General features: G+C 40.4%; 1 protein-coding gene across 1 annotated transcript in view; it reads right to left on the bottom strand.

Annotated features, from left to right (window-relative positions):
• ADRA1B (adrenoceptor alpha 1B) overlaps nucleotides 1-23,193 on the bottom strand; it is a 38,178-nt gene extending 14,985 nt beyond the window's left edge. The window contains exon 1 of the mRNA XM_075210170.1: nucleotides 21,925-23,193. Coding sequence (XP_075066271.1) covers nucleotides 21,925-22,876 — 952 coding nt within the window. The 5' untranslated portion in view covers nucleotides 22,877-23,193. The remainder of the gene's footprint in view (nucleotides 1-21,924) is intronic.
• Nucleotides 23,194-23,473: the final 280 nt, after the last annotated feature.

Here is a 23,473-nt window from a genome sequence, read left to right as displayed (position 1 = left end):
TAGGGCAACATTGTGAATGTATATATTTTTTTTCTAGACCGATAAAATCTTTTAGAAACATTTCACACTACTATTTAACACCACCGCTCCATCACAAGCAATCACTACTGATAACTATACACTACTCTATCACTATGAGCGCTTCACTTTTCTCCTGCTTATACCATGGAACAGATATGTATTTATTGTTACAATGACAATCATATTTTCTGATATTCTTCAAATTACTTTGCTCCCTTTAAGAATTCATGCAATGGTATGTTTATATTAATTTCATAATCTCCTATATACAGTTCAACGCTTGGTAAAGTTTAACACTTGCAACAATCCACTTAAAATAGGATTAGCTGTTTGAATTGATTATGCATGTGCTCAACAGGGGGCCTTGGATGCCAGGACATGCTGGTGCTTGTAGTTATAAGCGGTTTAGGGCTGCCAGTGCTTGCTTGGACTAGTAGTGCACCAGCAAATGTGACACTTGATGAACAGGCAAGGACTAGTGGACATTATAACAGAAGGACTCTTTGCTACTAGTTTCCCTGTTATAGTGTCACTAGCATAGCCTGTAATACCCTAATGCTGGTAGTGGCTTTTTCGGGGGACTCTATGCTGCGCAGTGGCAGATCCAGAGGGGGGCGATCGGAGCAATCCCCCTCCCCCCTAGCAGGGGCCTGCTGCCGGCGGCTGCAGGTCCGTTCAGCAGAGACAGGCAGGGAGTGGTGGTAATTGGACTACCGATTACCACCATGCCGACAACTGGGATTCCTACATAAAAAAGCCGAAGGGAGAAGAAGACTAATGAAATACAAGCAGACTTACCTGAAAAACAACGAGGGAGATGTCCGAGGGCAGCGCAGGGACACAGGCGGCGATTCCGACTGGAGACCTATCCAGCACTGTAGTGTGGCGTGGGCGCGACTTACTTCAAAGATAATTTAAAGCGGCAATGTACGGACCCCGCAGGCTAAGTGTTAAACCAGTTTTCCTGCGGGGTCTTCTTCTCCCTTTGGCTTTTTTATGTAGGAATCACAGTTGTCGGCATGGTGGTCATCGCTCACCCGTACCCAACCCAGGGAGAGTGTGCTGCCCGGATGCTCTGAAAAACAGAACGGCCGGACAGCACACTCCCTGCCTGTCTTTGCCGAACGGCCCTGCACATAGTGTGCAGCTGTAGGCAGCCTTAGCTGTCAAAACGGGTATGGGGACTAAATCGCACCCCCTAAATCGCCCCCCGGTAATATTGTTTTCTAGATTCGCCCCTGATGCTGCGGGCGAACAGCGTTTTTTTAAAAAAAGATATAATTTTATTTTAAAACACTGCAAAAGTCGGTGCTAATGATCATCAAAATGTAAAATGCATAATAATATCTCCATGATTGTTATTCATACAGTCATAGAGATTGTGCCACATTTTGCCATGAAATACATACAGAGCTTCCCATCCTTGGCCTTCTCCTCTTTTTGAGTCCCCCCCCCTCCCCCCAGGCAGCGTCTTCATCCTCTTCGGCCCACTGTAGTGTCAACTTTTCTATATAACATAATATATGGTCATTTGAACTCTTCATGTCTTATGTTTTACTTTAAAACTGACACTACATCGTGTACGTGTGTTGTGCACTAGAACATTTAAAATATGTAAAGTTGTCTAGTATCTATACATTAATATATAAGTTATATAAAACATATTCATAAATGATACACATCTGAAACATATGGAAAGAAATGTGAGTTTAGCTATATATTAAATTGAACTTTTAAGACATGAACCAATGTAATATTTAAATTGCTAATCGCATATTACAGTGATAACATTTGTCATGTGTCACACAATATTATTAGGTTTTCTTCTTAATACCATTACACAGTAACATGCGTTTTCTGAGAGTTAATATTAAATTAAGGCTTGCATACCCCTTGCCTAATCTTCCTAATGACACCTGGCTGCCGCCATATCATGGCTCTCCATCGCCGCGGAAGCTGATGAAAGGTCCGTTCTATGTTTAGGTTATTCGGATTCTTTAGATGACAGGCTAATCCCTCATTTTTTTTTCGGTTTGTTGTCATGCTCAATGCTTTCATTTTGAGAACAGACTGGCACCAAACCAAGATTTTCATCAATACCATCCTGAGGCTTCCATTTCTACTCCTCATGTGCCATGTCTCACATAATCTATTACTATCAAATAGTAATAAACATTGATATGCTTTTCCACACCATCATTGGAGAACACATGAGTGCCCCAGCAGACCAGCGTAGACAGCAGAATTCAGCTTTCAACAAAACAAATATAAAGAATGCAAATTGTATGCTATACGATTTGGTGCTACAGGGTTGGGCAGAGTAATAAGGAGCCATGATCTGAAAGGGTAAGTCCTGTCTCCTGCAATGATAGTACATGCCTGACCATACCATGTTGTTCTGCAAGTGGGCAAATGTTTCATTTGTATCTTGATATGAAGTGTGTGTGTTGGAGGGGGGGGGGGGCGCTATGTATTTAAAACATTAAGTCAAAGTTTCAAATGTTATCCAACCCCAGTTTCTGCTTCAATCAGAGCTAAATAGTTTATCTTTAAAACCAGCCTTATTCATTATTACTTTCCTAAAGTAGCAGGGAGTATTCCTGTGAAACGCGTGGGGTTGGGGGGGGGTGGTGTTTTGATAATTTTGCAATGACTATAATTGTGGTTCAGTTTTCATTTGAAAGAGAAATGTAGTCATTCTAACTGAGAGTGTATCACTCTCATACGTGACTTCAAAGTTAAAAATAGTATTGCATCATTTGCTGCTTATATTTGCTTAGAAAACTAAAAAAATTCAACTAATTTTACCACAAACACATACAAAAATGTAATTAAATTAAAGGTTTTGTATAAGATATGGGCTAGGTGAGCACATTGTATCACTTCATATGCATAATTCTTAACAGTTTGATTTAATGATTTATTGTTACTATTTAATTTTTTTTATATATATCTTTTTTTAATTTATTTTTTATTTTACAAACCTATCTAGTTAGTTATCTACCTATCGTGTTGATGCATATACCTATCCATTGATTTACTCTCACATCTATCTAAACATTTAGGGCCTTATCCTTAAAGGAATGTGTATTTTAAAATGGATGGAAATTAAATGGCAGGAATGCCCGTAGACAAGAACAAGCGGATTTGAAGAAAAATTTCCATTTCAACACGGGTATAAGTAGTATAAGTACAGCTCTGTCTACAGGGCACTTGCCACACACAATTCATATGTGCAATTTAAAGTCCCATCAAAACAAACAGAAAGATAAAAAGTGAACATGAAATATATATATCATGATGTTATTAACGCCTACTGTACATACAATGTATTTTTACAGTTGTTTAAATTGCAAACACATGTTGTGGCATGCATACGAGGCCGTCAATCACTATCAATCGGCACTTACACCTGTCCTGTAGCTGATGAAAGTGATACGGCTAAAAAAACACGTGTCTGAGAGATGCCCAGAGCTTGAATGGGATGAATGTGCGTGCGCTAGACCATGGCATGCCCTTACTGTACATCACTCGCATCCCTAAATCCACCCTTTTGTATCTCCAAACCCAACACAACACCATGTCAGCCTACTACTAACAGTGCTCTACGGCTATGGACAGATAAGGACCATTATCCATTAACAGAAACTTCCCTTCCATCTCCCGATCAGGAGAAGGGTGAGATCCCCTTTAGCGTGGCCATACCACCAGGTGCCACCATCCTTTCAACGGTGTGCCAACAACTCTATATGTTCTCCAGATATTGATTTCTGCAAAAAAACATACAGCAGTGGGAATTTGCAACTAAACCTGTCCGGAGCAGTGGGTGTAGACACAAATCACTGGGAGTTCCTGCTCTTCCCTGAGGCCACTTGGTCACCACGGATTCTTCTTGGGAGTAGGTTACAGTTGTGGCCACTTGATCGCTGTTCAGCCTAGGCTGCAGGGGCTTGGCTCCCTATGGAACCTTCTGATTGGCTGCCTGCACTTATATGAGTGCTATACACTCACTGCCCGTTATAGGTTCAGTGTAACTTCATTCCTGCCTCATGGACCATTTTCGGCTGTAACGTCTCTCAAAATTCCGCCTAAAGCACCCACCTAAGAATAAGCCTCTATTACTATGTGAGGAAGATATGGGGGCCAAGCTAACACTGGTGTCAAAGTTTAGCTCTTAGTCACAGGTAGCTGCTAAAGGCATAGACCATAATTATCCTGGTTCTAGAGCATTGATAGGCAACCTGATACACTTCAGGATCCGCATGGGCGGATCTAACCTTCTAATCCCCTCATTACCCTTATAATCAGTAATAAATTAAAACAATACATTTAATCAAAGAAGAAGACACCTTTCTGTAATAACATATAAGCAGGCATTTTAACCAAGTGTTACAAGCTCTAAGAAACATCTATCTGACAACAAAGCAGAAAGGAGCTGGAGGCCGCAGTAGAAGGCTCGGAGGGTCGGCTGTTACCAATCACTGTTCTAGGAATCTGGTATTTGGCATCACGCAACCTAATGGTACCGTGGTTTTAAATGTATAGCAAACATATTTCAAGAAACACACTTTCTAAGAAGTGATTACCCCCAACAAAGCAAGTTCAACAATAAATCAACAGACACTGCCATACTAAATGCTAAAAAAATCTCCCTTTCTGTAATAAAAGAAATATGTTTTATTTGTATTAATATATTATAGTTGTAAAATGTGTCTTTATGTCAATATTATTATCTGCAGCACAAAACACATGCCGGTAATATGTAGCACCTGGAAAGATGAGCAAAACATGTATTATTTTGAAAAACTAATTTTGCTTTACGGTTTGTTTAATACACAATTAATGGAATTGACAAACATTTCTTTCTAAAGAATTCTGAAGTGTCTTTAGGAAAATTCATATCTAATTATTAATTATTAACATGTCTTCTTATTAAATTATTGTTATCAAACATTACATTTTTATGACAATTTAGTATTTATTATTTTATTACGATCTTGCTAAGATGATTAAATACGCCACTTATAGGGCAAACGTTATATATATATATACGTTCTGCTCTGAAAAAGTCTACCAATCACACTGGACTGCAAAAACAGTCAGTGCAAGTGTTATAAATTGTTATAAAAGTGCACTGTACTGTGTTATAAATATGCACTGTAAACGTCTTCATATTTCATTCGGTAAGCCTGGGCTAGGACGATGTTTCTGATGCCTTGCTCTTGCGCATGGTTTGTCAATTAAACATTATTACTACTGGAATATTAAATATTGAATCAGTTTGATCATTATCAAATAGAGAATTATTGGATTAATCTGTAGATTAAAAAATAAGTTATTTTAAAATCTTGTAAACTTTATAACGGAGAGTGCACAGCGCATGCAAATAGCACTAAGGTTGAAACACCTTTAAATAAGACATCTGTTCATTTGGGATGTAAATAATAAATAAAGACCATTTGAAGAAAACTATTTACAAAAACATTTGTTGAATATGACAGTAATTTGGTCACATCCACTTTTAACAAGTACTTTTCTAAACTGACTTTATTGTAGGAAATCAATATGTGTTATTAGTTTTTCAATTCTTTTTTAAAGGATAAATCATTAAACATGTGTTAGTATATACATAACAGCTTAATGGTCTGTTTGTAAATTCCACTCAATGAGGGTAATTTACTAATAGTGTTCATCATCATCTATTTATATAGCGCCACTAATTCCGCAGCGCTGTACAGAAAACTCACTCACATCAGTGCCTTCCCCATTGGAGCTCACAGTCTAAATTCCCTAACATATACATACACACAGAAACACTGACTAGGGTCAATTTGATAGCAGCCAATTAATCTACCAGTATGTCTGGATTGTGGGAGGAAACCGGAGCACCCGGAGGAAACTCACGCAAACACTAGCAGAACATACAAACTCCACACAAATAAGGTCTTGGTCGGGAATCGAACTCATGACCCCAGTGCTGGGAGGCAGAAGTGCTAACCACTAAGCCACCGTGCTGCCCAAGTCCCTGCCCCATTGGAGCTTACAGTCTAAATTCCCTAGCATACACAGACAGACAGACTAGGGTGAATTTAGATAGCAGCTAATTAACCTACGAGTATGTTTTTTGGAGTGTGGGGAGGAAACCGGAACACCGGGAGGAAACCAACACAAACACGGGGAGAACATACAAACTCTACACAGATAAGGCCATGTTCGGGAATTGAACTCATGACCCCAGCGCTGTGAGGCAGAAGTGTTAACCACTTAGCCACCATGCTGCCAATGTGACAAATCTCCAGTAACTACTGGAGAATTACTAATAAAACATTTGCTTTCAATTTTTCATTTGCACTAAACAGATAAAAGCTAATTGTGGGCTTGGTGTAGATTTAAGGACTTAAGCAAAATTAATAAATACACCTCAATAGGTTATGGTTATTACGCAGTGATGCACAAGCTTTTCAGTTACCTTCAGCAGTCCTTAATTTGAATTACTGATACTAAATCAGTTCAAGGAGAACATCCAACCACAACATCTGTGCACATTTAGGCCTCCTGCCCACTGGTGTTTTTTTTAAATTTGTTTTATACAACTTTTCAATGTCCCCCCCCCCCAAGCCTTTTAGTTGGGACAGTCCCATTTTGAGTGGACTTATGTCCTGGGAAGTTGAGAAGTGTGCCCAAATTTACCTTTGTGAGCAGAGACATCACCACGGAGAGCGGGTGCCCCATGCACCTACCTCTTTTAAGTGTGATAATTCAGTGGTGTTTATTAGGGGGGAGGTTGAGGGTAGCCTATCTCTTCTGTGGCGTTAGATGAACCCGGAGGATGTGGCCTCTCCCCCCTTGTCCAGAGGGGGTAATGTTGGGAGGTATATGTAAATGGGACTAATACTAAAAAACACTGTTTATAGCTACATGCTCAGAGGTGTATTTCATGCATTAAGTTCAGTAGCCTTTCGGTAGCGTTCCTTTGAAACACTGCTTGTTCCATTTCTGGGCATTGCCACAATTTAACACGTTGGAAAGCCTACAAATGATAAACATGAAAGTACTAATCAACACTAATCAAACACGTGTGCATTTTATATGCATTTTTACTAGCATTAAATACACATGTAGAGCTCCTCTGGTTATTTGGCCTCTTAGTGTCGTAAATTTGTCAAGATTAAATCATATTACATTACATTAGGTGGTGTTTTAATAGTGACAACTTTGTGTGTACCATATATCATGATTTGTCCCTCTAGGTGGCGCTGTTGCTATTCCCATAAGATATTTATTTTTCCAAAACCGTTTATTTCAGACGTTTTGGTTGTGCCCATTGGTGGAACTAATGTGGGTGCAGGGGTTGCAGCTGCAAAGGGCCCAGAGGTCCACTTTGAGGGCCCCACATCCCATCCTGGTGGGCCCTGAAGCACTCCCCGAGACCCCCTATCTGCTCTGAAAAGTCCTATTCTGAGCCTGACCACATACACTCTCAACAAAGCAGAGAGGGGTTCCAGGAGGGCCACAGAGGCATCGCTGTGGGGCCCTAGTGATGTTCTGCTCTGCCACTGGTTGTGACTGTGAAAAGACAATGTATTGCATTGAGTGAACACAATATTAGTGCTTTTATATAGAAAGTGGGATGATATAATTATGCTTCATATATTAATTGCCTAATTTGAACATGTGATTTGAATCTTCCCTCATACACTATGATAGGTATTACAACAATGGAATACTATTCTACTTTGATGTCAAAATTTGTTGCAAATTGGGTTTGAGCACCTCTGATCTGATTGGACAGTTGTCACTGCGATCCAATCAGGAGCCACTTTTAGTGGATAATCTCTGTTCACGGCTACTTGAATATTAGTGGCTCAGAAGCGACTGTGGCAGTTCCAGTGACGAATTTGGGGTAAGATACAGAGACCCAGGGTAGAAACCACCACCTGACTTGCTTTGTGATCTCAGTGTATGTCTTAGAATACCCTGATTGATACATTGCTGCACTAATCACTAGACAGTCTGTCCAATCTCTCTTATTACAGCAGACAGACGCACCAACTGAAAATATAATAGTGTTTAGAATTGCCAGAACATTTCAAACCGGTTTGAAATCCAATAGAGTCTCACCAGCTCGACAGCCAAGACCATGCTCACAGTAATATTGTCAACAGAACCCTTTTATAATTTGTGATTCGAAATTCGCAGATCTGTTCTGGCTCAAGGTTCACCGGTCACAATAAAAAATATCAAATAGCATAACATTTAGCATGAAAGTGTCAATCATGTACGAACCGACTTGAAAGTTTCTCAAACCAGCTTGAACATGGTCAAACCTGATTGAGTTTCTCGATTGTCGCTACATATTTTAATCAATTTAAAATTCAAGAAATTCCATAAAATGTTTGCATTTTATATTTGATTAGTCGACCCTGTTTGGGAATCGTTATGCACACTGTAAGAGCATCTCTGGAAGCATTAATAGAGCAAAATGAGATTTAATTGCTCCCAATCCAACACACAGAAGTGAAGGGGGAACATTAGTCCCATAATAAGGGCATAATTACACTTTGAAGATGCTCTGTCCCCCATTCACTGCAGAGTGTCAGCACGGGAGATAGCTAGGTTTAAAACGCCCGTCTGCTCTACAAAATTGTAAAATGATTAATTGACAGAAATGAAAACTGGGCTGTGTAAATGCTTAATCACCAATTTGCTGGAAGAATCTTTAAAACATGAATTTCGTCACAATTTACAAATTTTGGGCCTGATTCATTAAGGATCTTAACTTAAAAAAACTTCTTATTTCTGTCTACTGGACAAAACCATGTACAATGCAAGGGGTGCAAATTGGTATTCTGCTTTGCACGTAAGTTAAATACTGTTTTTTCATGTAGCACACAAATACTTGATAACTTATTTGTACACTGAAATTTAAAGTTGATATTTGTGTGCTACATGAAAAAACAGTCAGTATTTAACTTATGTGCAAAGCAGAATACTAATTTGCACCCCTTGTATTGTAACATGGTTTTGTCCAGAAGACTGAAATAAGAAGTTTCTTAAGTTAAGATCCTTAATGAATCAGGCCCCTTGAGTTCAAATTTGGGCGAATTGCAGAGAGCAGAGTTTCCCTGCTACCTACACCCCTAATCAGAGGCTGGCTGTGCTGAGGGGTAGCCCCCCCCCCCCCCCTGGGCCGGACCCATAGTGGGCTACCTGCATTGTTTTCCTTTAAAATGATCCTAATAGGCTGCTGATCCGAGTCTTGTCCCCTTAGAGTATGACAGCCAGCCCCTGCCCCTAATCTGGTTATATTCTTTCCTGGAACAGTTTAGAATATTCTTAAAACACCTACAGTTTGTCTTATAGCTATTACGCCTGTCAGATGCGTCAGATGCTGGGATTAGCACCATAGGGGAGGACAAAACATCTGTTTGATATTAATTTCCTTATGATTTTTAGGTCACGATTCACCAGGGGATTGTGTTAGTTAAGATTTATTTATTTCCTTCAATTGTGTAATTTTCTTAGTGTGTTGGCACAATATTTCCTAGATCAAATAGTGCTCCCCCAGGAAGGCAAACATTTGCAGCTATTTTTTGCTGGAAGTAATGAATCATTATTACCAGGAGAGGTTTCACATGTCACCTCCACGCTATTCAAAATAAAGCTATGAAAAGTAAAGACGGGGATTTATCACTGTATATCTGTTTCTAGAGAACAGTTTATTTATTTAGTTAAAGTTTGGAGTTCGCAATCTACTTTCTCATTATTCATTTCTCCCAAACCATTTTGTTTTAATGAAAGCAGTTTTTGGAATGTTGTGTTTTCCTCTCTTTCCCAGGAGAGAGACAATATTGTATCACATCTTATATACTACTAATAGCACAATCTACTAGGTCCCCCCAGGGGCAAACGCAGGATTTGCAGAGGGGAGTTTCCACACCACGTCACCAGTGGGTGTGACCAGCATGCATGGGGGTGTGGCTATATTTTTAGAGAGTACTTGGCTGCTCTCCAACTCTCCCTATACCCATAATATACATGGGCAATGCTGCATGCACTACTGTTAGGTGCACGCAGCTCTTTTCAAGCAGAGCCGTGTGAAGCGGAGACAGAGTCCAGCCACCTCAATTATACAGTGCCCCAGGCTCAGGGGGAAGGGGGTTCCAGGCACTAGGAAACCCCCCTTGGTTTGCCTATGCCCCCCTGCTGGCCCCTCTCCTGACCAGGAATAAGGGGTTTCTCGAAGCGCTGACATACATGAGGGATACTGATGAGAGACTTTACCTGCTTATCTTCTTGCATACTAGTGAGTTACATAAGCATAAGCTTCTTATGACAGCCTGCCTCTTGAATGCCAGCTCTTCCATCACTCTTACTGATCAGGAAAGTGAGGATTCAGCACATGGGACATACTGCCACTGATATATACCATACTTGCCTACCCTCCCAGGATTTCCGTGAGGCTCCCGAATTTCCTCCCGGGCTCCAGGAAAAGTAGGCATCCTCCTGGACTGCAATGGAGGCGTGGCTTAATAGCACAAATTTGCATCATCGAGCCCCACCCCCGCATTGCAATGCTTGGCATTTTATAGCAGGGGGCGGGGCCACACACCACGCCCCCACATACTGGTCACAGGACCTTCCCTCCAGGATCTTCCGGAGGGGAGGTTATAAAGGCTGGCCCCAACCTCTTCAATCGCAAATAAAGTCCGCGTATGTGTCTATTGGGTCTGCGAAAATGCACTATTTATCTGAAATTCTGTGCTTGATCCCGATAGCTAATGATACCCTCCCTGCAGGCTTCGTGCTCTTCTTGCCCTCTCTCCTAATGCAAATTGTAAAATTACCGTAAGAACCCGTAGGTAAAGTGATCGCAATAACTTTACTATAGACTATTAGCCGGGACAGGCACCTCCCGGGGCCAATGTCCTGGCTGAAAAAGTTTAATAAATAGATACGTTAATTCATTTCTTATCACTGCAATAAAAAATGATGATTAATGTATAGAAAATGCGTGGGGTCATAAACAGATCCGTTTATTTTAGAGAACTCATTAAAACAATAAATAAGTAAAACACCACGCCCTCTTCTGGCGACAGGCACACTTTATTCAGAAAAACACATCTAGTTGCACATTTTAAACAGGGCATGCTGGGAGTTGCAGTCCCACAATAGCTGAAGACAGAGGTCACCTACCAGTGCAGTCATGCTGTCTGATACAGATATAAGTGTCAGCTGGCAGAGGTGCTTGGCAGTGCCTACAACATGCACATTTGAAGCTAAATATTTTATCTGGCTCCCTGTGACCCGGGCAATGTATCATAAAACCAAACGAATGTCAGCTATACTGGGCAAAAGCCGAAACTAATGTCCCTAGAAGGAGAAAATTCAGCTTGGGTTAAACTTTAAAAACAACCTACATTTTAAACCTGAAAATGCAAGTTGGCTGATATAAAGACCTGCCAATAACATTCACACACACACACACACACACATATATATATATATATATATATATATATATATATATATATACATACACACACACACATATATACACACACACACACACACACATATATATATATATATATATATATATATATATATATATATATATATATGCATTTCTCTCTCTATGTATATATATATATATATATATATATATATATATATATATATATATATATATTGTCTGGACTAAAATACAAATAGATTGTGTTTAACAGGTGTGCACCCTTTCTCTAGTTTGGTGAACCAGGAGGGGGCAGTAGAGAGTCTAACCATAACACTACAATGGGGGGGCAGAGTGCACAGTGAGGGTACCATCATCTAGGACGGTTTTACAGATAAGTAGGACCCCACCCATCATTAGTGAGACTCAGCTAAGTATTTACATCTTATTTGTATTTTTATGTGTGCATCAATAATATAAATAGTAATCCCACTTATGTTAAGGCACATGTAACATTTAATACAATGAATACTTAATCCAAACTAATAGGAACTGAACACGTCAGCCTGAATGCTGATACCAGCAGGCTTTGGTTACATCTTTATACTAGGTGCACTATTTGTAGATTGTTTATAAACAACAACATTGAAGGGCTCCGATCCAATTTTTACCACAAGAAATATTCAACTTGGAATATTTATTTTAGAGCATTCACCAAAATCAACACAATAGTCCTGATTCATCAAGACATGTAAACGCCGATTCTGTGTGTACAATGCGCACAAGTACTCTGTGCATGCCCAGAACCGGCTCGTACGCCACAGAGCGCAGCGACGTTCAGTTCATCTACGAGCGCAAAGGACACTTACTACAGCCTACGATGTCAGAAAGGGAACGGGTCGGCTTTGCCCATAATCACTGTACAGTAACGGCGTACCAAGCTCCAGCGCACGCAGAAGCGTCCGATCCAAGCTCTGGGCATCTCAGGTACTTGTTTTTCAGCCGTATCTCTTACTCCAGCTACAGGTCTAGTCTAAGTGCTGATGACGGCTGTGTACGCATGCTATAATGTGTTTGCAATCAGGAGCAACTGTAAAAACTATTTAATGTACAGTAGACATTCACAACATCCTGATAAATATATTTCATAGAAAAAAAAACACTTTTTATTTTTAAATGTTTTGTCGTTAATGACTATATAATTAACAGGTGACATAAATTGAACCGTTTTTCTTTTCTGTCCGTCTTTTGGGATTTTATATTCCACATATGTATTGGATGTCTCCTGCAGTGTCTTATATATTAAAGCAGAGCGGACCTAGACCATACTTGCCAACTCTCCCGAAATATCCGGGAGACTCCCGCGTTTTGCGAGAGTCTCCCGGGCTCCCAGGCGAGTGTGGCAATCCCCCGCATCTGGATAATTCTGCCCACTTCCTAGTGAAGTGGGCAGAATTAAGTCCCAAACGCCGCGATTCCCGGTGAATCGCGGCGTTTGGCCCCGCCCCCCGCTGTCAAATGACGCATTTTGCGTCATCACGTCATGGGGGCGGGTCCAAAATGACACCATTTGGAGCGCGCCCCCGCCCCCCCGTTACGCCCACCTTCTCTGCAGGCTCCCGGATTTCACCAACAGAAAGTTGGTAAGTATGACCTAGACCCGTATTCATCACCTGACGTATCTTCATATCCGCTCCTTGTTGAATGCAGGCGTACGTATATATCCGATTTACATGCATTTTTAAACACACGCACATTGTGCTCACTATGCGTGCCATCATGAATCAGGCCCAATGAGTGTAAACTCATTACAGTTGCACCCATAATGAAGTAATATATGATCACAGTTTTTCCAGAGGAATCTCCCACTTCTATATCTATAATAGATTTGAAACTTGATTTACACTGTGCCCACTTTATTAGGTACACTTGCTCATTAATGCGAATATCTAATCAGCCAATCACGTGACAGCAACTCCCTGCATAAAAACTTGCAGACATGCTCAAGAGGTTTTTTTTAATAAAAAAAGGTGTTTGACTTTGATGTGACATTATACTTTGGCTGAGTACCTCTTCTGATTTTTTGGGTAAATGCCAGAAATGCCAGCTTGCCAGTCCAGGCCTGGAACTGACGTTAGCCAAATACTTTTGGCATCTGGTATCTTTACCTGGCCTCCAATTCATCACAAGGACTATTTTAGCAGCACTGCACAGCACTACAGCCTGACAGTTCCCGTATTTGAAGATTTTCTGCATGGATAGGAAGAATATTCAATGGAGTTAAGTTTCCTGGTTGCTTCGCTCTCACAGATTGGCTGATATTACATTTGTAAGAGTTTCTAAGCTTTTACCTTTGCTAACTTTGTCATTACTGGGTAGCTACGAGCTGTCATCTCTGTATATGGAAATGATTTCTGTCCCACAATCTGTTCACGCTCAATCCATTCGTTGAGCACAATCAGAGCTGTAATCTTTCCTGTACAGTTTAGGTTGTTCCAAATGTCTTGGGTTTCAGTAGCAAGTTGTTCTTAACACTGACCACACACAGAGGCTGTGTTTTAAAGGGGATGTTACCTACTGAGGTTTTTGTTTTTAAATGAAGCTTTCCCATAGAAAAACAAGTATTTTTGGTAATAGAATGTTATTAAAAGATACAATCGAGAAGATATATTTCTTCGTTTCAGAGCTGTTTCTCCTGTGCCTGTAAGAGAGAATCATGGCATCCGACGTTCCTTATTGTACTGTGAACCTGTCTTCGGCTACATACACCATAATTACTGAGCTCCTTTATATTCAAGTAGGAAATTAACTAAATCTTGGCATGTATGTTGCTATTAGTGAGATTATCCTGAAATCTTTTGATGGATAACGAGCAGTGTCGGACTGGGCCATGAAGGGCCCCCGGGGGACTGCAACAGTAGGGGCCCACCAGAGCGGGTGTGGCCATCCATAATAGAGGCGAGACCAGACACTAGAGGAAGTCAGCCCACGAAGGACAGCTAGCGCCATAGTGTAGTATATAAAGAATGCAGTGTGTATATAAAGAGTACACAGACTTCACACGCCCCTTAGATTGGGCAGAACAGTCACCAAAAATCGGGATTGTCCCACTAGACTTAGAACATTTGGCAGACTGTCCTACCTGTTCTTATCAATTTCACCACCTGTGGCTGCTGGTTTCTTTAGTTGCGGCTTGTCTGGATCCTGGAATGTTGGGGGCCCTATTTGGGAAAAAATGGGCACATTTCAAAAATTCCAAAAAGCCCCGGCGTTAAATCAATAGGACCCACGATTAATACTTAGGCCTTCCTCCAGCCCCAACATTAAAGTAATAGTATTCCCATTTAATAAATAAATCTATTTCACTCCCTCCAAACATCCCCAGCAATAAATTAATAGTATTTATGTATAATAAATATACCTATTTCCTGCAACCGTCACTACCATTAAATAATTCATATTCACATTTAATAAATAGACGTCATGCTCCTCAAACTCAGCCCCACATTCAATTAATAGCCCCCAAATCACCCCATCTTAAATTAATAGTTCCCACTATAAAATTAAATTGTCCCACCATCACCCGACAAACAAAATAGCACCCATTAGTTAGCCACCACCGACCACACACACATTACATTGCCACAAACCTGGTGTGCCATCACACACACACACACACACACACATTACTGTGCCCCTTCATTACCATGATGTGCCCCCTTATGATCACACTGCGCCCTCCATGCTTTTTTTGCTCCCCCCTTCTCCTGGCTCTCCTTTACACTCTGCCATACTGCTTTTGTTCCCCCTTCTCCAGGGCCCCCATCATCACCCTGTGCCATGCTGCTTTGCTCCCCCTTCACACTCTGCCATGCTGTCTTTGCTCCTCCTTAACATTCTGCCATGCTGTCTTTGCCCCCCCTTAACACTCTGCCATGCTGCCTTTGCTCCCCCTTAACACTCTGCCATGCTGCATTTGCTCCCCCTTAACACTCTGCCATGCTGCCTTTACTCCCCCTTAACACTCTGCCATGCTGCCTTTGCTCCCCCTTAACACTCTGCCATGCTGTCTTTACTCCCCCTTAACACTCTGCCATGCTGCCTTTGCTCCCCCTTAACACTCTGCCATGCTGCCTTTGCTCCCCCTTAACACTCTGCCATGCTGCATTTGCTCCCCCTTAACACTCTGCCATGCTGCCTTTGCTCCCCCTTAACACTCTGCCATGCTGCCTTTACTCCCCCTTAACACTCTGCCATGCTGCCTTTACTCCCCCTTAACACTCTGCCATGCTGTCTTTACTCCCCCTTACTTCACTTTCACTTACCTTTTCTATCAGCTTCTTTCTTCTCTTCTTGTCTTCTGTCTTCTTGCCGACTCTTCTCTGCGCCATTACTCAATGAACGTCGGACATAATAATGTCACGCCCGACTTTCAGTGTGAACGGAGCAGAGACAAGGGAGGAGGGGCGCTGGTGCCGCGATCACATTTTTTATTTATGGTACCCGCTCCCCCCACTATTGAAAATGGGAGCGATCAGGGTCGGGGCCTACTGGGGGATACCCCGGCTCCCAGGCGGGCGGCTCCAACCCTGGTAACGAGAACAACACCATCATCATATTACGGGAGAGTGGAAAATAACACTGCCTCCCCTGCACAGCTTCCAAGTGTCTCATGTCAGTATACGGAACGTTGGGATGAATATATCTGTGCTTGTTATAAGTGCTCTATTATATGAGAGCACCTTTTATTTAATTTTAAGCACACCTGGTGAAAACGCAGTTACTCAGTGACGTCAGTGGTTCCTAGTGAATTCACCCTTTCCATTCTCGTGAATGTTGGTTCAGCTCATAAATAGCTGCCTACAATGTGTGTAGTGGACAGGACCACTTTACCACTGAACGTAATAAAGGAGCTCAAGTTATACTATAATACTGGACATTATTTACCCCTCCGTTCTACAGGACCTCTGATGTCTGTAATGGTCCAGTAAAGTTCTTCTCATTCCTAATGAGGTAGTCCATTTTCTTAGTAAAAGTGTGTTGTCCACTGTGAGCTTATCATTTGCTGAATGGGAAGTTTATGGATGAGGGACATCAACCACTCCGCTGCCTGTATGAAACAACAGTAGGAGTGAGGAGAACATCACCCACCCATAACAGGCATCAGAAGACCCTAGAACTGGGATGAACAAGATACCTCGGAATGTTCAGTATTCTAGTAGAACTTATTTGAATTGAATTTAGACCTTCAAGGTAAGTTACAAAAATCTAAATAATTCTCCACAGTTCATAAAGTATCGTTCATTGACAGAGAAATGCAGAAGATAAATAAATACTCATAGGGTGGAGAAACCCGTTATACTTAATTAATTTTGAAAACAAGGAAGCAAGGCCTGCCAAGCCAAACTAGAATGTAACTGACACAGGAAAGACTTTAGTATGAAAGGGATAATTATCATTTAAATGATCCAATGTTCCAATATTTTTAATCCGTAAAAAGAGATTACTTGATGCAACAATGAGATAACTACATGATACACCTGTTAACATGTATAATTCAGATATTTTATATGTCAATATATAACTAAAATGTATCTGAATAGAAGTGGACACTAACATTCAGAGGCTGGAGAGTAGAACTTTATAATTGTTTAGATCAAAATAGCAAACGTTAGCAACATTCATAACGGAAAACCTAAAATATAACACGGTTTATATAATATAATTACTGAAGATTTTAAAAACAGCCTTTCATTTGCATGCAAACTATAAACAGGCCATTGAACAAAAAGTAATATAATACTATAGAAGATTATTAGTCATTTTAGCTTAAGTGATCCTGTAGGATATGCAGAAAAAAAAAACATTGTACAGTAAAGTTAGAAAATAAAAAGAGATACTCAGGCTCGGTTCCTTGAGAACCGAACACATCCGAACTTAGCAGATCCAAGTACCGAATCGTGTATCGGTACTTTTGCACGCCCTTCGTTCGGTCGTTGGATCTTGGGAGCTTTGGATTCTATAAGTACCGCCCTCCATGGCGATCCAGCGCTATTTCACAGAGGGACACAGAAGGGGTAGCACAGTTCTTGGCAGTCTGTAGTGCAATTGGGCAGTGTCATTGGTAGAATAGAAAGAGGAGGGGGTAGCAGTGTTCTTCAAAGTCTCCAGTGACATTCAGGAGAGCTCCATTGCTCCATTGCTAATTGTCATTGCTGAAATACAAATAATAGGTCTGGCAGGCTTGGGGGCACATTTATCAATATTCACATAAAGTGAAAAGTAGTTTTCAATCCTTATCGCAATGATAAGGATTGAACTATTTCTCACATTTATGTACAGCCCTGCACAGAAACAGCAGTTCCGAAAAACTGCTGTTTCAGTGATAAAAAAATCATACTTACCCCCCTCTTCGGAAGCGCTGTCTCCGGGTCTTCTCTTCACTCTTCAATTGCGCATGTCCAGTTCCAAGAACTGGACATGCGCACACAGATCCCCTCTCTGTCTCTGCAACGATAGTTGCAGAGAGAGAGCGCTGAGTGACAGGGAGGGATCATGTGATCCCTCCACACATGCGCTGTACAGCTTTGCTCTTCGGAGCAGAGCTGACAGCATTAGATTTCTTCAGATCCGATGATGTACGCCAGCTTCAGCTGTCGTACATTAACATGACAAGTTCCCGAAAAAAATGTTTTTTCGGGACTTGTTAGATTGTGGCCAGGAGCAGTCACCATACTGTTGTATGGTGACTGCTCGCAAAAACGAAGAGGAATGCAAAGGAACGCAGCAGATATCATGGATATCTGCTGCGATGCACCCTTAATAAATTTGCGGAGGACAGGAGAACACCTTAATGACCCGTTAAAAGCACTATCGTGCTTTATTAAATATGCCCCTAGGTCTGCTAAATCTGTAGTCTTTGTTTGAAAGTGTATGAAAATAATATTGTGACCTGTGAGGTGGTCAAAATTGACTGCAAATGACTTGAAATTAGTGTTATTGAGGTTAATAATAATGTAGGGGGAAACAAAAAGCAAAAATAAGTGATTTTAGCAAAAAAAAAAATCGGTATTTTAGAAAGAACTGGGATCCAAAACCAAAACCAAAACACGCAAGGGCGGTTTTGCCAACACCAAAACTAAAACACAAAGTTAATCCAGATCCAAAACCAAAACCAGAACACGGGGGTCAATGAACATCTCTAAAAAGAAACTGTTTTGTGTCTTGTTACTGATTCTCAACAACACATTTTTCATTTTAATATCGCCCAGCAATGGTAGCACTGAATAATTCACCAATAAGTACAATTCTTATGTGGCTCATGTAGCCGGAGAATTATATGTAAAACTGATTGTTGTTTTTTTTTTGTTTTTTTTTATTACGATAACAAATAATAGCAGTGAATGTAAAATAATAAACAGACACTTGCTGGAAGCAATGATTAGATTCAGTGCCAGCTAGCTGGAGAATGTACATTATTATAGGAACTGATCATCATGTCTACATTTTATTTTGTCTCAGTAATTTAAATTGAGTGACATGAAACTAGTGATTGGGATGTGTGTTCAGAATACATAAAGTTACAATGATCAGACTAGTGCAAAAGTTGCTTCGTGCTTTTTGTAAAACGATTATATAATATGTTATAAATGTAAGTTCCCTTTAGTAGACAAACTGCTCAAAATTATATCTGTCTATACTACTGATTACATGCTAAGGTTGGGTACACACTACAGAAAATTTCTCCTGATACCATATCGTTAATGATTTTACCAACGACTGAAAGCCCCGATCAGTATGCCGATTCATGTGTACACACTATACACGATTTACCGTCAGATCTGTGCTCTTTATCTGTCATAGCCATCTGCTGAAAAGATTGAGACTCTGTAACCTCTATGGGGATCTGCCTACACTGCTGGTGCTCACAGTGCTGAGGTCATGAGTTCAATTCCTGACCATGGCCTTATCTGTGTGGAGTTTGTATGTTCTCCCCGTGTTTGCGTGGGTTTCCTCCGGGTGCTCTGGTTTCCTCCCACACTCCAAAAACATACTAGTAGGTTAATTGGCTGCTATCAAAATTGACCTGTGTATGTCTCTGTCTGTGTGTGTGTGTTAGTGAATTTAGACTGTAAGCTCCAATGGGGCAGGGACTGATGTGAATGAGTTTTCTGTACAGCGCTGCGGAATCAGTGGCGCTATATAAATAGCTGCTGATGATGGTGAGTGCATACACACTGCAGAATTGGAACAACATTGTTCCATCGTTTACAGACATATTTAGTCAGTTTCTAAAATCAAATGAAACGATTGTGCTTTGGAACGTTAAAACATGATCATTGGAGCGTACACACTAATACGATATCGGACCTAATGGTTTTTTATTGTGTGATTGGCACAATAAACGGGTGAAAAACCTGTAGTGTGTACCCAGCCTTAGTATCTTGCCGCATTTTCTTGAACTGTCATTCCAAAGAGATGATATTGTCATGATTACCAATTGTCAGTAAATGTACAAACAGTCAGTAAAAATGAGTCAATGTTTTGACTGTCAAATAAATATGACACTGACAGTATAACATTTCCTATAGTTTTCACCACACCAATCATTTTCATACCGAATAGAGCTTTGACCCACAATTTTTAGTCCCTGATCTCTCGCTCTTTTTTTTGGTTAGTATTTTCACCTTTTATGCATTTTAGAATTACATAATGTGACAGTAAAAATGTTAGCTGTCAGTAAACATTTTATAAAGTTGCCAGTAAATATGTTTTCAAGGGTTTGGCCACTGCGTATTGAGACAATATGTCCTTGTAAAGATCCAACTCTGGGGAACACTCTGATTGAAAAGTTCCTCTATTGTTACAGTCTGCAGCAGACATCATTTTAACTTTATTATTTACTATCTAGCAAGAATAATTATTACATTTATAAGGCACATGTAATATTTTTTTTTCCATTGCCACGAATTAAAAATACCTTTGCATTTCCTAAAAATAATGCTTGCTGTTATTGCGAGTGATGATAGGATTGTATGTACATCAGTGGTTTCGTTATTAAATCATTTTCACAAATTGAATTCCCCTACAAAATGCAGATGTTTAATAATTAAATGGTTTAAACTAGTCCTCCAGCTAAATGAATATTTCTATATATTGCCTACCTGTTTCCAATCAGTAATAATACTGGCGGTTTTTCCCCACGCCCCTGTGCCCTGGCTCTAAGAGTTATTAAGGCTGTAGAAATTAAAGAACTCTGAATGTCAGTGGGTCTGAAGACAGGGACTCCGGAGAAGCTGATTGGTCAAATCAGCTTCACTCAACACCTTCATCTCAAACCCACTGATTTCTAATATTCTCCAGTGGGAGGATGTAGGCAATAGATGTCATCACACAACTATTTATTTTATATTAAACTATGAATTTAACCAAGTTATCAATCTAATTTTGAGGTTACACTGGTTTTAAAGTGTGAATTTCTCAACAGATATATATCAAATGTTACATTCTCTAAAGAGATCAATAAGCTAATAACACACTACAAACAGAATCAGGAACACTACAAAACAGTAAATATACGATACTGGATTGTGCAAATATATAGATAAAACATAATAAAAAAATAGTTACTTTGCTATTATTATCAATATCACCAATTTTCCAAGAATGTAAATATCTAATAGACCTGAGCATGTCACTGTTATAATGCGGTTAGCACAATACAAAAATATATGAACTGTTTTTATGGATTGTGAAAACTCTGTGTCATGTAGTTATCATGGTATTTAGAATTCTGGGAGTCCGACTGAATCGCTACAGAGGTTAAGGAAGTAAGGAATTTAAATCCATTGTAATCTGGATTTATTCCAGGTTTCTACATATGAGATTATTGTGTGACTTTCTCAGGGTCTAATTACAACAGGACTCTTTGTAGATCTCTAGAAAGCTGAGGGAATGAAAAATAATTAGAAGTTTATCAGAATAGAATGTATACAGGACACTCTACAAACAAACTGTTGTCAAGTAAAAGTTTAAAAATGAAATATTATGTACATGTAAGCAATATGTAAATAAATTAGACATTATGTTGAAACTGTATTTACTGAAAAAATATATATATGATTTGTAGATCTTTCTTTAATAATAAACAAGTATGTTTCCTATGTTTTTATTTGCATTGTTTAGTAAGGACAATAAGTGTTCTTTCAATTTAAAATAATAATTTTACCACCAAGGTAATTCAATTAGATCTAACGATTTCATCTCAGCAGTGGACTCTACTACTACTTAAGTTTATACACTCAAATATGCACAGGAATAGTATTGTATATCTTAATTAGAATGCTAGAAAAATGAAGTTTTCTTTAAAGGGACTTGAACACAGAGATCCACCACTAAGCACTCTGAGTAATAATATATTATTGCTAAGATTGGAAACGTTATCTTACCTAGTGGGAGAGCTGTGAAGAATGGCAGCCAGCAGAGGACAAACAAGCCCACCACAATTCCCAAGGTTTTGGCTGCCTTCTTCTCCCTGGAGAATTTGAGCAATCTGAGAGATAAGGAACTGCGAGTCTGTTGGCTCTTAGCTTTGCTGTTTGGAGATCCCTCATTCATGTTCCTGCAGTGGATCCTGAGAGTCAGCTCTTTGGAATCCATCCTCTCTTTCATCACACCTGCTTCCAGATTCTTGGTGATCCTCTTGGCCACCACATAGACCCTGCAATACATCACCAGGATCACTGTCAAGGGGATGTAGAAAGATCCCAGGGAGGAGAATATGGCATAAAAGGGCTCTGTCGTTATGTCGCAGACAGACTCGTCAGTGGCAGTTTTCTGTTTCCACCCCAGTAATGGTCCAATGGAGATCACAGTGGATAAAATCCAGACACACAGGAGAGCTAGCAGGACCCTCTTCCTGGTCACTATGGTAGGGTACTGAAGAGAGTAGCGCACTCCGATGTACCTGTCTATAGAGATTGCACACAGGCTGAATATGGAGGCAGTGCAGCACAGGACGTCCATAGCAGCCCACATGTCACAAAATATCCTCCCAAAAACCCAGAAACTGGCAATCTCCAGAGTGGCTGAGAAGGGCAAGACGGTGGTGCTGAGCAGAAGGTCAGCTATGGCCAGGTTGACAATTAAGTAGTTGGTGGGGATTCTCAGCTGCCTGTTGGTGACCACAGAGATTATGACCATGATATTGCCCACAATAGCGGCGCATATGAAGGCTCCCAGTGTGAACCCAACCAGCATGGCCCTTTTAAGGTCTATGGGCAAAGTCCCGTTGGCATCAGTGCGATTATCAGCTGCGGAAGTTCCATTGTCCCATGGAACGTTCGGCTGGAAACCAAAAGTTGATGCGTTCTCACTTGTCATCTCCAAACTGTAGTCCATAAGGCTAGAAGTATCTGGATGTTTATTTGCAAACAAGCAAGATCACCTTAACGTGATCCAGGATCAGCTAAGTGCACCCTGTGATGGGGGCACATACTGACACGGGACACATCAGCCAAAACGACATGGACAACTTTTTTTCTCCTGTTGGTTACTCTGGGAGGGTTGATTTATAACGCTTGGAAGTCCATTAGAGCACACTTAAATGTGTCCGCCGCTGCCTGAGAGCCTGGATCCAGATGGTCAGGAATGCTGAGCTGTAGGTGTGATGACATGCTGCTCAACTACACGTCTCAGGGATCTTAACAAAAATCGGTTTTAGCAGTTGCCTTTTTCACCGGTGACATCACAGCAAAGTGTCAGTTTCTAAGGACGGACACTAGAGGGCGCAGTTACCCAAAACAAAAATCCTTATTTACTGACCCGTAAGCCTGCAAGGCAGCTTAGTGACAGCTGCATTCAAAGTTGGATCTTATATTTTAATTATCATCATCATCACCATTTATTTATATATTATCTTCCTTGCCCGAAGGGCTCACACTGTATAACACAATAAACTACTGTGGCAACCTGAGTAATTAAGAGGTTAATGTATTT

This window comes from Mixophyes fleayi, chromosome 4 (genome assembly GCF_038048845.1).
Source record: "Mixophyes fleayi isolate aMixFle1 chromosome 4, aMixFle1.hap1, whole genome shotgun sequence".
Lineage (NCBI taxonomy): Eukaryota > Metazoa > Chordata > Amphibia > Anura > Limnodynastidae > Mixophyes > Mixophyes fleayi.
Note: the sequence above shows the minus strand (reverse complement) of the source record. Positions and strands in the feature narration are given on the sequence as shown.